The sequence below is a fragment of the Tilletiaria anomala genome (assembly GCF_000711695.1).
Source record: "Tilletiaria anomala UBC 951 chromosome Unknown K437scaffold_6, whole genome shotgun sequence".
Lineage (NCBI taxonomy): Eukaryota > Fungi > Basidiomycota > Exobasidiomycetes > Georgefischeriales > Tilletiariaceae > Tilletiaria > Tilletiaria anomala.
This window is the reverse complement of record NW_013547016.1, coordinates 261,139-274,483: the sequence shown is the minus strand read 5'-3', so window position 1 is coordinate 274,483 and position 13,345 is coordinate 261,139. Positions and strand designations below refer to the sequence as shown.

The window sequence follows — 13,345 nt, the reverse complement described above, 5'->3', positions numbered from 1 at the left end:
GGGCCTGGGGCCTGTCTGGCGATCACAGTTCATCCGACGCCCACCAATCCCCGCACGGCCATTGGCTTCTTCCCAACCTCCTACTTGCACGCTTGAACACGCACATTGTAAGGCAACAGCAGCAGGGGAGACGATACGGAGCAACGATCGAATTCCTTTGCCCAAACATGCTCGTCTGCACCACGCTTGGGCGGCGCTCCGCCAGCCTCGTGAACACCCCGAAGACGTCAAGCGCTCTCGTCAACAGAGCCGCGGCAGCAGCAGCGGGAGCGAGGGCGAGAGCGGCGCCTGCGTCAGGCTCGCAGCAATGCGGACTGGCGACAGTCGCTGCGTCCGATGGCACCAATAAAGAGAAAGTTGGAATTCTGATGATGAACATGGGTGGTGAGTGTGTTTTTGGTGCTCGTTCTGATCAGTGCATTTCGCCGCCATTGATGACACCTTCCACCTCATCTCGATGCAGGACCGAGTACGCTGCCTGAAGTTGGGGGTGAGTTTCTCAAGTGCAGATGCAGCTCGCTCCCACTTTCATCAGCTTAAATAGTTATGTGTGCACTACCGTCGCAGACTTTCTTTCACGCCTGTTCCATGACCGCGAGCTAATCCAACTGCCGTTTCAGTCGCGGCTGGCGCCGCTGATCGCGCGGCGGCGCACGCCCAAAATCGAAGCGCAGTACGCCAAGATCGGCGGGGGATCTCCGATCCTGCGCTGGACGCGAAAGCAGGGTGCGGAGATGGTCAAGATGCTGGACGAGCTGCACCCGTCGACGGCGCCGCATAAGCCATACGTCGCCTTCCGCTACGCGCGGCCGCTGACCGAGGAGGCGCTCGACGAGATGGTCGCAGACGGCATCACGCGCTGCGTCGCATTCACGCAATATCCGCAGTACAGCTGCTCTACCACTGGCTCCAATGTCAATGAGCTCTACCGTCAGATTCAGGCGCGCATCCAGCAGGGTGACAAGGACGTTGAACGTATCCGCTGGTCCGTCATCGACCGCTGGCCGACACATCCAGGCCTGGTACATGCATTTGCCAACCGCGTCAATGCCATCCTACAGACCTTTCCTGAAGGACCCGAGCGCGACAACGTACCAATCATGTTCTCTGCGCACTCGCTCCCCATGCAGATCGTCTCAGGCCGTGGCGACCCGTACCCCGCTGAGGTGGCCGCGACGGTCGCGGCAGTGATGCAAGTACTGGGCAATAGGAATCCGTACCGTGTTACATGGCAGAGCCAGGTTGGCCCGAGCGCCTGGCTTGGCCCGCAAACGAGTGACACCGTCAAAGGGTGGGCAAAGCAAGGACATAAGCATGCCATCGCCGTGCCCATCGCGTTCACGCAGGACCACATCGAAACGCTCTACGAACTTGACATTGAGCTGAAGGAGGAAGCAGAAGAGGTATATGCATTCTGCATTTGGCGGCGTCTTCTCTCCAGGCTGCGAGCTCGGACCTGCGTACTAATCAGCGACTGTTGCTTTTCTTTTGCAGCATGGCATGACGCTCCACCGCGCCGAATCGCTCAACGACGAGCCAAAATTCTTGCGCGCACTCGCAGACATCTGCGCCTCGCACCTTGCAGCGCTCACTGACGGCGCGACGCAAGGCTCCGTTCTCCCCGGCGAGCTCACAGGCGGGTCCCAGGGCGTCGACCACTTCTCGCAGGGCAGAACATCGAGGCAGTTTATGCTGAGATGCCCTGGATGCATGAACAACACCTGCGCGGAAAGCAAGCAATTCTTCGGCGCCAGGTAGGCCTGCCGACTCTCCTTTATTAGTCTCCCAATAGCCTAAAAATCGCCACTTCACATGCTTAACTCTTTACTTGCCGCTTTACTCGTGTCACGCATCGCAAAATGTATAACTCTACCCGGCCAGGCGAGATTCTTTGCTAAAAGAAATCGATTTATGCGAGACGTGCGGAAGTATATTTGAATAATATACAATTGCAGCTCTCTGAACAAGGATATCACGGAATCAAGCCTTTGGTAGTTTCTCCATTTCCACGAAACCAGGCCGAGATCGGTTTTCGCCCACGTGGCAGACGTTGCTAAGCGAGGCTTTGACGTGGCGTCTACCGTGGGAACCAGTCATACCCGTTTCGGGATGGAACGAGCTGTGAAGACCGTCTTGCGAAGATGCAACGACAGCATGGAGCCACTCAGTCGGGCCGACCTTGACGTTGGTCAGTGAGCCTCTCAGTCGATCGTAATATTGTGAGTATGCGAGCAGACCAAGCGAAATGGTGATGACGATCCAGACGGGAATGAAAGCGATGTCAACGATCCGAGCGCGCTGAATACTGGGTGAGTCACCTCAATGGAAAGCAAATAATGTCAATGGCATCGTCCGCCAGGGCGCGCGAGTTGGGCAGCGGGATCGAGACTCTCCCTGCTGTGTAGTGCAGTGCCCCATTCCACAGTCTTTGCCTGTCACATAGCGCCCACGTTACGGGCATTAGCCGCGTATTTCTCGACGAAAAAGACTGTGATATTGTTTGAGGGATCTGACGCATGTAGGACAGGTAGTGCCGCTTCCAAGTGCCTGCATATTCCCACACACTTTGGAGCTGAAGACAGCGAAGGGGTGCATTGAACATGAAGTCGAATAAAAAATTTCATGCACTGCTAATCACATGAAGCACTGCACTAGCGAGATGGTCGAGGTGTAAATGGAGCGAGTTACGCGGGGCGAGCTCGAACTGTGACAGCTGATTCAGGAAGATGCTACCACACGCGGTGTAGGTGGCTTTGCCAAAGGTTCCATACGAAGAATTTTACGTCACGCCTTGGTTGGGACCCGAGAGATAGTAAGGTGCTTGATTGTTGAGCTGCAACTTGTTGCCTACGCGTTTCAAACGCGTCACCCTCGAAGTGAAACGAAAGATAGCTTCTATATTCGCCACACCTTCCACCTGTGGCTGCACTTTCCGATACGAGAAACATTGGCGGAGCGTTGGTTTCCTTTGCAACAAATTGATGCAGGGAACAGATATATACCACGTCAGCCGATAGAACCTTCGACTTCAAGGTGCGAATCTGACAATACGCGTAACGGTTACTAGGGAAGTCTCACGTGTACCTTGATGCCGTGATGCTCACCACGTTGCCTTCTAGTACATTGTCTGACTCGCTATCAATCAGGATACCAGCAGGCTTCTGTGTCTGGCGCTGTTCGGAAACAAAGCCGCCACGAACTCACCCCCACAGCCAGTTGGAATTCAATCTTAAGTTTGGAACTGCCGTTCGTGCGATGAGACCTTCCTTATAATCAGGAGATAGAGCGCTACATAAGGATTGCAGGGTGAGACCTTCATTTGGAAAGTTTCGATGAGCAACCAGGGCCGCTTCCTGCAGGTGTTCAAATCATGTACCCCGTTCATCATGCTTGCCACACTACGCTAACCCTCCGACAGATAAGAAAATCGCCTTTCTGTGCATCATGTAATCGTACTCACACTGAAGAATGGGTCACAGCGAGAAGGCCTGAGTGCATATCCAAAGGGGTGCACTTGAGGAGCCATCGATGAGCAACGGGCTAGAACTGCCGGGGTATTTTCTGATAGGAAAGCTCGTCCAGGACTGACGAGAACCTGCACATGAACTGCCCATGAAATTCTGTAAGGCCCACGAAGGAAACTACATGCGCGTTAACGACTTGAAAACACTGCCTGCGGTGCAAGAAACCTGTGCCTTACCGTGGAATTAGAAGAGAATGCGCCTACTGCTGATATTGCCGTCCGAGTCCACTCTATTTCAAACTGGCCATGAGCGGGGCAATAACACCCGAAGTCTGCAGAATAACCTTGCATGTTTGAGACGGCGTACTTTGCGATGGAAAGAGGCTCAGCGCATTGACCGCGTATGTGAATCTCATGTTCGGGCTCACGTCGAAAAGGTAACCGTAAGGCGATGGGTATCACGCTGAAGGTTGATTCTGATGTGGGCCGAGTCGACTGCCATTGGGCCCGACGGGTGCAACACCTTATATTGGTTTATGGAGTCATGTTATTGGTAGTCAAGGCAAAAGGTCCATCAAAACTATGTACACCAAGATAACTACCCAAGAACACGACTGGTGGGACAGTTTACACTGAAGCGCCTTGTTTGAGGGAGTCTTGCAACTTGGCCAGGTGTCTGCCCGCCATGGGCGAGATTTAGTCAGGACATGGTGTAATGAGAACCCCATTCTCCAGACTTGCAGGCAAGTCGTGAGAAAGAGTCGACTGTGGGTTGTAAAAGCTTTCCGTCCAAGACTCTTAATACGTTCTAAGGGCCGCAGTGAAGCCCTGAATCCAAACAAAATCCATGTGCGAAGTGCAAGCCGTGAGTACACAGCCATCCTCCGGCTCTCAGCTCTCTCACTCGCCACCGCGCAAGGTTGGGAGAGGGTTACCGTTCCGTCAGTTGCATTCGACAGATACGCAGCTAGAACAGGCGGGAAAAGAGCGCAGGTGTCAGCTACTCAATTAGCATACGCAATGTTGAGCTACAAGTACACTAACGTCAAATTCAGCCAGCGTCTAAAGAACGACTGTGATAGCCATCAAAGCGTGCCGATTGCCACAGCGCTCTTACAGCGCCACATGTGCAATTTTAAGAAAGCACCCACTCTTTTTCATGTCCGTCGGCGTCAGCAACGTGGTGAAAGCTGGGGCAACGAAGAAGAACCCAAGCCACAGCGTGAAGGTGAAAGTAACCAGGTTAACTTTCTTCTGTGCTGAACATATAGCCGGCACGTCGAAGCTCCGACCAGCCCCACGCCTGCCTGTCCTGTGAGATACCCATCATACTCTTAAATACAGACATTACGCGAGAGCTTCCCTGCTGATGAACTATGTGCACCATCCGTCGCATGTGTAAATGGGAGAATCTCCTCTCGACTGAGTAGGCAAGCTTTATGGCGTCTGGCGTCTGCCGACTGCGAGTCTGTGAGACATTTTGTCGGCGAGTGTAAATGAACTCCCTTCGGCTCTCATTTGGATCCAAATTGCGCTGGCCAGCACTGCGCTTTGCGCAACAGAGCCTTGCCGCGTGCGCAGTCAGGGCTGTGTCTTCAAAGAGGGCTCGGAGACTCCGAAAATTGCGCCATCTCGCCCACTTGTGCCTTTCGGGCAGTCTCCAAATGCGTTGGAATTGTGAGAGCGATCTAGAGCTGTGAGTGGATTGCGGACTGCCGGCAGATGCGCCATCCGAAGCGGTCCCGTCAGCCTAGTCACATCTCATCCTTTAATTGGTGCCTGTGCCTTGTGGCAAGCTTGCTCGCGTTCGCCTACTGGTCCGTTCTATTGTTATACTACTATCAATGTCTCCATGGTAGCAGGTCTCCCGACGTTGACTTGGACGCTTTTTATAATTACAGGGTCAGCTAAGCACAACCAGTCGGCGTAAATTATGTGTAATAGGCTAGCAACTGAGCAGCAAAAGTGAGCCTCGCGGAAGATGGCATCGTAAAGCAGGTGCATGATGAAATGATGGCATGGCGATAGGTTGGACGCACACACAAATGACCTTTCCAGGCTTTTCCTCCTTACAAGGGATTCATATCAAGAGGCATTCACGTGCGGCTTTCGGCATAAAAAGCAAAGTCACTGATCAGTCTCGGTGCCACAGGCCAAACCAGGTCGACTGAAACCCGCGATAGACGAGCTTGTTGCTATGTGCTTCCCACTAGCTTCAGTAACAGAGCCCGTTTTGGAGTTAGGTGCATCAGGGTCACACTGTTCCATGTTTCTAATCTCTTCGCACCTCCAGCACGATGGCTTCGCATGTCGCACACCCTCTTCAGCTTTTGTCTTGGGTTCCGCCTTAACCTGAGTCTCTATTCTCTGCCCTTAACACTCGATGGTATTCGTCACTCTTCGTTCCACTCCAGCCATGCCGTGTTCTCATCAGCGCTCCATTTTCTACTGGTCCACTCTGTGTCGGTCGCATTTCAGCTCTCATGCAGTCGTATTTGGAAAAGATGCTGACAACTCTCGTCTGGCGTTCGCTAGCCTAAGAGGCGTGCAAGGGTCGAGAGGGTGCACAAGCGGGACGGGGGAGTGGAGCTTGGCAGCATCTTATGGCGTTACCATGTGCGAACGGCAGTAGCAAAGAGTGCGTGTACATGCCTCCGAAAGCTTCGAAGCACTCGCTCGACCCAGCTTCTTTCAAGGATTGGGATATATACTGGGGTTTTCGCTGACCGCACCAAGTGGGTCGCACTGTGCCCAGTGCCAAAGCCCAAGTTAAAGCTCGAAGAGACAAGGCGAGCAATCCGGTACGAGGTACGAGAGGGTGACCACATAGCGTTTCTCAGGGGGAAATGCTGCCTGACCCTATGTAACATTATAACTGCGTTGGTGTCAATGCCATTGTGCCTTATGTCTTCAGCGGAGGCTCACTAGTGCGTTCCCATATGGATAGAAGCATGAGAGCCTCTTTCCACGTATGAAGCGATGCGATTTCAATACTGGCAAGTCAGCGCTCAGTTCCGTCTCCTAATAGAAATGTGCTTTCCAAGGTGGCAACGTTTCCTTCCTGGTTTCGCCCCATCGTGCTTGATCGTGACAGTGCGAATGCAGCGCAACCATTTACGTCTCTCAATGCTTGTCTCACATTCTACGCTTCAGTTTCGATTGTAACAAGTTAAACCATCTTGAAGCCCATCTCCGATGCAGCGCACATGTAGACCCGCTTCTGAGCACTATGCTACACCTCGAAGAGCCGGCTCATCGCCTGATCTTGTTCGTTCTGTATTCGCGATCATCTTCCTCCGCTGCGCCTCTCTTTCTCGATGATGGCTTCCCAGTTCCTGCCACAGATCCAGGCGCAAGTGCCGATCCATGCACGCTGTCATCGTCGTAATTCAGCTGCTCTTCGTCCGCATGCTGCCGGCCAGCACGTCGCTCGGCACGCTCGCGATCGCGATTCCGGCCAGCACCACTGCGCCTTGATCCGTTCCCGTTTTCCTCATCACCCCCCGGCGTCAAAGAGCCCTCGCGGCTATCCCGCCCGCGACTCGCGGGCGGAGAGGGTGGAGATCGCCTCGCGCGACTCTTACTACCCGTACCATGGTCGGCAGAAATGTCGCGGTCGTGATCCCTCCCGCCTGTGCCAGGCGAGCCAGGCCACTCCATTTCCGGGCTGCGCTCCGATATCCGGCGGCTGCGAGTGCCAGCTCCGCCAGTGGCGATGGAGCCCTCACGCTCGAGCTGGTCCGCTTCGCCGTCGCGCAACGGCCGCTGCGGCCTGCGGCCCTTGGGACCGGTCGGCACATTTGCCGGGAGCAAAGTGTCGCGGTCGCGTTCCTTCTCACGGTCCGCTGCTGGACCGCTCGGCGGGGGCCGGTCGAAGAATGGCCCTGCACCGGAGCTGGGGCCTGACGGCAGTGCTTGCCGCGCACTAGGTCCTGTTGGTGCCCGCACGCCAGGTGCAGATGTCTGTAGTGCCGCATAACAAACAATGAGATACAGAACATTTGCAGACGAAAAGCAGTGTGAAGACTTACCTCGCCCGCCTCTCGCCCATTGGTCTCGCCTTCATTCCCGTGCATCTCACTGTCGCCGTCTAGGGCACATCTGTTGTCCATGCTAGGAGGAGGCCCAAAGTGACCCGGTCCGCCATGCGGTCCTCCGAAAGGCATCGCTCCAGGTGGGCCTCCACCGCCTGCACCCATCATCGCGGCCATCATCTGTTCGGGCCCGCCCATCTGTTGCTGCATCTGCGGAGGCATCTGTCCAAACATCGCTGCCATAGTTGCCATATCTGGTATGCTCGGCATCCCAGGCATGCCGGGTACTCCAGGCATACCGGGTAACCCAGGCGGCATACCGGGCATCCCCGACATCCCCGGCATCCCCGGCATCCCTGGTGACATGCCCATCATAGCTGCGGCAAATGGATTCATCCCTACTGCGCCAGACGAGACGGGCCCGCGCATTGCGTGCGCCATCGAGTTTTGCCATCCTTCCATGCGCTTCTGCTCGAACTCGCGGCGCTCCTCGATAATCCGCCTCTTCTTCTCGCCCCATCGCTTCCAACTTTCCTCATCAAATCCATAGTTGAAGTAATCGGTTAGATCCGTACCGGCGCGACGCCAAGGCTTCAGATCCATCGTCGTTGGGTCGAGGTGATATACTGTGTCTCCCGGCTTGCCGTCTTCAATAGCCAGCTCTTCGGGTGAAGGTGTGAGGCGCAGCACTGGCGCGGTCGAAGGCGCGTGAGGCGGTGGACCCTCTGGAATCTCGCCGTGCTCTGGCGCCTCTTGTTGCTTTCCTTCTGATACCCGGTTGGCAGCCACAGACAGAGGCACCGATGGGGCTGCACCAGGAGCATTCGCAGCTTCAGGGGCTGCAATCAACTGCGATGGTGGTTGTCCCGGCCGTGGAGGTAGCACGCCCCGTGCTAGCGGTGTGTACTCATCAGTTAGCGCTGGCGGTTGCAAACAGCAAGGGGGGGGGGGTGAGCATTGAGCCACTTTGACTTGGCAGCGTGATACGCTGGCCCTCACCTATTTGGCTTGCACGGTTTTGTTGATTTCGGTCGTATCGCTGATGCTGACTGGATTGTGACGGCGGTCTCGCAGCGTCTACCGAGTTGTCGATGATGATCTCGAGATCGGAATCGCTGTCCTCCTCTTCCCCTTCTTCGTCCTCCTCTTCCTCTACCTCTCCCTGGGCATCTTCGTCCCCAATTTGGGAGCCACCAGCATTTCCTCCTGAGGCTGTGGCCTGTTCCGGTGCAGGCACATTGTTCGAGGAAGCTACTGCGTCCTTTTCGGTGCCTTGTGCAGGTGGAGCTTGCGCAGTGGTTGTGAAGACTTCGCCGGTAGCGCCGGCAGAGTCGCCATAAAGAAAGGCATCTTCGTCATCCATCGCGAGCTGGGAGAGACAACAATTCTTGCTGCGCTCCTCCTGTAGCCAGTCTTAAGCCCCGGACAATTAATACAGCGTGTTTCTACCAGCGTATAATAATTGCATGCCTTCGAGGCTCGACCAAAACAACGAACTGAACCCAAAGCAATCATCAGAACACGCAGATGTGTCTGATGATTGTATTGAAAGTCAAAAGGATGAGCGGAGCGGAGAGAAGAAACAAGGCAGGTTGATAACCCTATTCTTTTATTAAAAGTGTTTTAGAATTCCACACTTTGGACCGACTCGACCTCGACCTTCAGTCTCTCTACTCTACAACAGGCGGAGCTCATGAAAACCAATCAATGTTGTTACAGTTGAGGTTGATAATTCATCGTGTTACCTCTTTCTCTTCGCACCAGAAAACGGAACCCCGCCGAGGCAGACGACGCACCGAGCCTTTGCTTTGATACCAGAGATGTCGCAAAACGCAAGCTCGGCTAGCGGTGTCGCCATGGCCAGCCCATTCAACCTGATGTGGCTTATCAGCGTGTCCCTCGATGGTCCGCTCGCACTTCTCGGCCTCTTCTTCACCACGTCCTTGCCTTTGGTCGAGATGACGAACACTACGATCGTCTTTGCAAAGGTGCAAACCCGCAGCAGATCCTAATTTAGTAAGCCTTGCGAATGAATCGCTGACGCGAACGCCTCCTGCTTCCTCATGCCCTTCCACGTCCAGCTGCTCTCCATCGTGCTACTCGCTCTCAGCGTAGCCTCCATCCTCGTCGCAGGCCTACCAGACTTCTTGCCAGGCAAGCGTGCACTGGCACTCGTTCTCGTCATCTACCACGCGGGTTTCTCGACTATCCTCCTTCAGGCGCCTCGTTTCGTCCCCGTATCCTTTGGCGATATGGCCGAAAGGCTGAACATCACGCCGGAACGGACGCTGGGCTGCATGCATGGTGTTGTTGCACTACTTGTAACAGGCTGGTGGCAGGTCACCCTTCCGGCGGTCGCGGCGGCGAAAGCTGGCAAGCCCGTGTGAACGAGCTTATCGGCAGATGTGCTAGGAATTAAATACCAGCACACGTGATCTCAAGGACTGAACCACAATCTATCATCTTCTGCTTGATGTGCCCCGTCCTACTCTTTCTGCTACCTGTGGCCGAAATGAGACTCGAAATGCGGTGGTGAGCATTCCTGCTAGCGTGGATTGGCTTTCGTAAGCGCCGAGTGAATTACAGACCAAGGACCCTCGGGCAACCTGCCTCTCTGACGACTGCAGATTGTTGATGAGGGCGTAACGATATGGCCCATGGGTAGCAGCAGGAATCTAAAGCTACATATAACCCATCACGATCGCGCGGAGCCGGTAGTCATCTATTCGCGTGCTTGCCCATCAGCATCTATTCGCGCTGCCCTCGACTGACTTTCTCGAAATCGATATTGGAAGCCGACTGCAGGGCTCTTGGTCGCTGCTTCTAGCTAATACATGCTTCCTCTCCTTGTCCCTTCTTCCACGGCTGCTGCAAAGTCTTAGCCTTTTGAAATAGGCGCCTCGTTCCATGGTCTCGTTGGTTTGCCGCTGGCTGACGTGCCATGCTCGGACTCTGCCCTACTGCAATCTATGGATGCCTCGACGAACTTGCTTCGCGCGCGATCGACGCGCAGGAAACCGTGCGATGTATTTTCTTTGAGTGTTCCACCGGAGTTATAGATAGGACTATCCTGCCCGGCGTAGACGAGCAGGTCACACAGCAGGAAGTCGATAAGGCCACACCAGATCGTTCCGATGATCGGTCGGTATAGCCAACAGAGCTGATTGTGCGTCCAGAGCTCAGTTGGAAAGCCAGTGGCCCAGAGAAAATGGGCAAGCCTAGGTCACGACAGCGATTGATGGAATAGCCGGTCTACCAATCGAACGACACACCGCTGAGCACGGCGCTAGCAACAAACTCGTTGACACGGACGCGGTGGGCGCCGCTTGGGCCTATGGGATGGCCACAAAGATACCCGCCGTTGCATTCTGACCTTTTAGGGTTCGCAAGGAGACGCCGCCTTCATAATTGATATGACTAAAGAAACGCATGTCGAGCGATCGACGTCAGCGTTGCCCAATGACGACCTTAAGTCCTAACTCAACATTATATTCACAAGGCAAGTGGATGTCATAGGTCATCCCCGCACCGCAAAAAGCACCGAGGAGCTGTGCGAGGATGCATCGCTACACCAAGCGCCACGGGAAGCCGCGAAAGACGGCAAGACTGATAGAGATGGCCGGATTGGCAGGCGCTCTCGGGGCGCCACCTGCGATGTTGATCATGCATAACGGCGAGGCTACTGGCGAGCAGGACTAAGGACTATGAACAGCCAGAATGTGGATGGAGGGCGCGTTGTGTTTCCGATAAAGCTCACCAAGCCTAGTTCGTGCTATCATAGACGCGACTCACTTCCGAAGTCTGAATGTCTGCGAGGGTCTCACTTACGCAACGGCACCTTCCTGAGTACCTGCATGCATTCAGCAGCAGTCAGACGCGGGAGTCCTGTCGTACTAATCGTGTTCGCACTCTCTCGCAGCCAACAAGCAAAATCACGCTCACATAGAATTCTGCCAGTGCCTCTCTCTGCCTCTAGCGAACCTTAAAACAGAAGTTGACCTCGACCCTTGTCTCCACTTCCTCTTCCGAGTCTTGCTCGCGCATGTCATTCTCGGCTGACACGACCGAGTTGCTCTGCTGCGATGATTCCCATTTGCCCCTCCTGCGCTACCTGGCGCCTCCTCCATATCTCGACCTTCGAGTCGATATGCCAAGCTAACAGTGCGGTCTAGGAGAGACGAAGACCCACCAAGTTGTGTGTGCGAGTCTTCTCCGTATGCGGAGCGCTGAGGCGTGAGCCCAGATACGGGACCTCCCGATTTGATATCTTGGCGGCAGCCACTGCCGGCGGTGGGACCACTATGATTCATGATTCCACACGCTGCAATGGCACTTCTTCAGGTTGAGATTTGTTCCCTTTGAGAGCTTGCTCTTCGGATTGCTGCCTCCGAACCCTGCTCTGCTCCTGGCCCTGCCCCTGCCCCTGCTATAGACGGCATCCTATCTGGCCGATGCGAAGCATCGAGACGACCGCTCGTCCTGCTTCGTACACCTGACCAAGCATCGAGTCCGCCAGCGCTGCGCAAGTCTCCCTGCTCCTGCATCAGTTGTCTTCCACCTAGGCTAGGCTCGTGGTCGTGTTTCAGCATGAGCATGCCTCTTCGGGCGACCTGGACACCAAGTTTCCGTCGCCCTCTCCATCGCCCCTTCGTTTGGAGCCCTCATGCGCTTCCGCTTCCAGCTCGCGGGCAAGGCCGTTGCTGAAGGACGCAGCTGTCTCTCCACCTACCCTGCCCTGCTCTTCCTGCGCGAGCGGGCAGCGTCTTGCACCAGCTCTTGATGCCCTTTCCTTAACTGGGCGAGACATTCCGCGTGACCGAGTTGGAGGCCTTGTTCGCGGGCACGCGCCTTTAATTCGTTGATACCGCTTCTTGCCTCTGCGAACGTCGCCGTATTGAAAGGGCTCCATCTCTGACGTATGAACGGCGTGTCGAAGGATGAGTTCCTTCCAAGACGTTTTGCAAGGACGTCTGATTGAGCTTGAGCTCTTTATCGGGTCCATCTCAGCCTTCGAATTGACGCGGCGATCTTAGGGCTCGTGAGCCGCTTGTGAGGGTCGCGGCAGCCGGGGAGGCGAGACCAGAAGGCTCTGCAACCTCCTCAATGCTCGGTTCATTTGGCAAGGCAGCTCCGTCACCAAGAAGGCACTTCCAGGATTCGCATTTTCAACGCTGGAGAGACTGCCTGAAGCTCATCAACATTCTCCGCCGAGCTCTTCACGCTTGAGGTAACTGGTTCTTGCTGAGGCTCCGATTTCGCTATGCTTGCTTGATTCTGTTTGCCTTTTGTCAGCTCGTTCTCGTCGCCGGACTTAGTCACACACTCTTGCTCTACACCACTGCAAAGATTATCGCCGTAGTCAGCCTGTTGGAACAACTGAAACAATGAGTTGATTAGGTAGAGCGACGTGCTTCATGTACGAGAGAATCCTGTGGAAGGCAAGGAATGCAGATGGGACCAGACGATGGTGGCAAGCAGCAAGTGTTCATATGATCAGTCATTGAGCGAGGGTGAAGTTTGCATGGGCTGCATGAGCGATGGGGACACTGCAGGCGAGTCTTGGTATTAATGGCTCTGGCGAATGGCATGTCCGGTCCAGCAGTTGCGAATGCAAATGAGGGTTCATGGTCTTTACTGCCTATTGGGGTCCACAATGCCGCCGCCGTCATGGCCGAAGGAAAAGTGGAGAGGAACAGCTTTGTTGCGGCTACTTGCTAGCCCCCTTGCCTGGAACAGTGCAGGTACGCCGAGCTTCAGGATATGTACAAGGATGCAGTGGACCATGGACAATTCGGATCTTTGACTGAATTGATGAGGTCAGGGAGCGCTTAAGAACTTCAACCCCTCT

General features: G+C 54.9%; 5 protein-coding genes across 5 annotated transcripts; 2 read left to right on the top strand and 3 right to left on the bottom strand.

The window, feature by feature from the left end:
• The first annotated feature begins 86 nt into the window (after nucleotides 1–86).
• On the top strand, nucleotides 87–2,161 carry K437DRAFT_253813 (ferrochelatase). Its single transcript, XM_013390255.1, has 4 exons — nucleotides 87–384; nucleotides 464–490; nucleotides 568–1,403; nucleotides 1,495–2,161. Exons 1-4 carry the CDS (start codon nucleotides 378–380, stop codon nucleotides 1,756–1,758), a joined length of 1,134 nt encoding a protein of 377 aa, XP_013245709.1. The 5' UTR covers nucleotides 87–377; the 3' UTR covers nucleotides 1,759–2,161.
• A 4,492-nt stretch (nucleotides 2,162–6,653) lies between these two features.
• K437DRAFT_272164 (uncharacterized protein) lies at nucleotides 6,654–9,027 on the bottom strand. The gene is made up of 3 exons (XM_013390254.1): nucleotides 8,497–9,027; nucleotides 7,495–8,417; nucleotides 6,654–7,426 (listed from the first exon to the last, which is right to left on the bottom strand). Exons 1-3 carry the CDS (start codon nucleotides 8,858–8,860, stop codon nucleotides 6,716–6,718), a joined length of 1,998 nt encoding a protein of 665 aa, XP_013245708.1. The 5' UTR covers nucleotides 8,861–9,027; the 3' UTR covers nucleotides 6,654–6,715.
• Nucleotides 9,028–9,184: 157 nt separating this feature from the next.
• Nucleotides 9,185–10,184, top strand: K437DRAFT_253811 (uncharacterized protein). Its single transcript, XM_013390253.1, has 2 exons — nucleotides 9,185–9,485; nucleotides 9,579–10,184. Exons 1-2 carry the CDS (start codon nucleotides 9,354–9,356, stop codon nucleotides 9,882–9,884), a joined length of 438 nt encoding a protein of 145 aa, XP_013245707.1. The 5' UTR covers nucleotides 9,185–9,353; the 3' UTR covers nucleotides 9,885–10,184.
• A 769-nt stretch (nucleotides 10,185–10,953) lies between these two features.
• K437DRAFT_150191 (uncharacterized protein) lies at nucleotides 10,954–11,943 on the bottom strand. Its single transcript, XM_013390252.1, has 2 exons — nucleotides 11,440–11,943; nucleotides 10,954–11,347 (listed from the first exon to the last, which is right to left on the bottom strand). The coding sequence occupies exons 1-2, from the start codon at nucleotides 11,805–11,807 to the stop codon at nucleotides 11,260–11,262; spliced, it is 456 nt and encodes a 151-aa protein (XP_013245706.1). The 5' UTR covers nucleotides 11,808–11,943; the 3' UTR covers nucleotides 10,954–11,259.
• Nucleotides 11,944–12,695, bottom strand: K437DRAFT_150212 (uncharacterized protein). The gene has a single exon (XM_013390251.1). It carries the CDS (start codon nucleotides 12,497–12,499, stop codon nucleotides 12,080–12,082), a length of 420 nt encoding a protein of 139 aa, XP_013245705.1. The 5' UTR covers nucleotides 12,500–12,695; the 3' UTR covers nucleotides 11,944–12,079.
• Nucleotides 12,696–13,345: the final 650 nt, after the last annotated feature.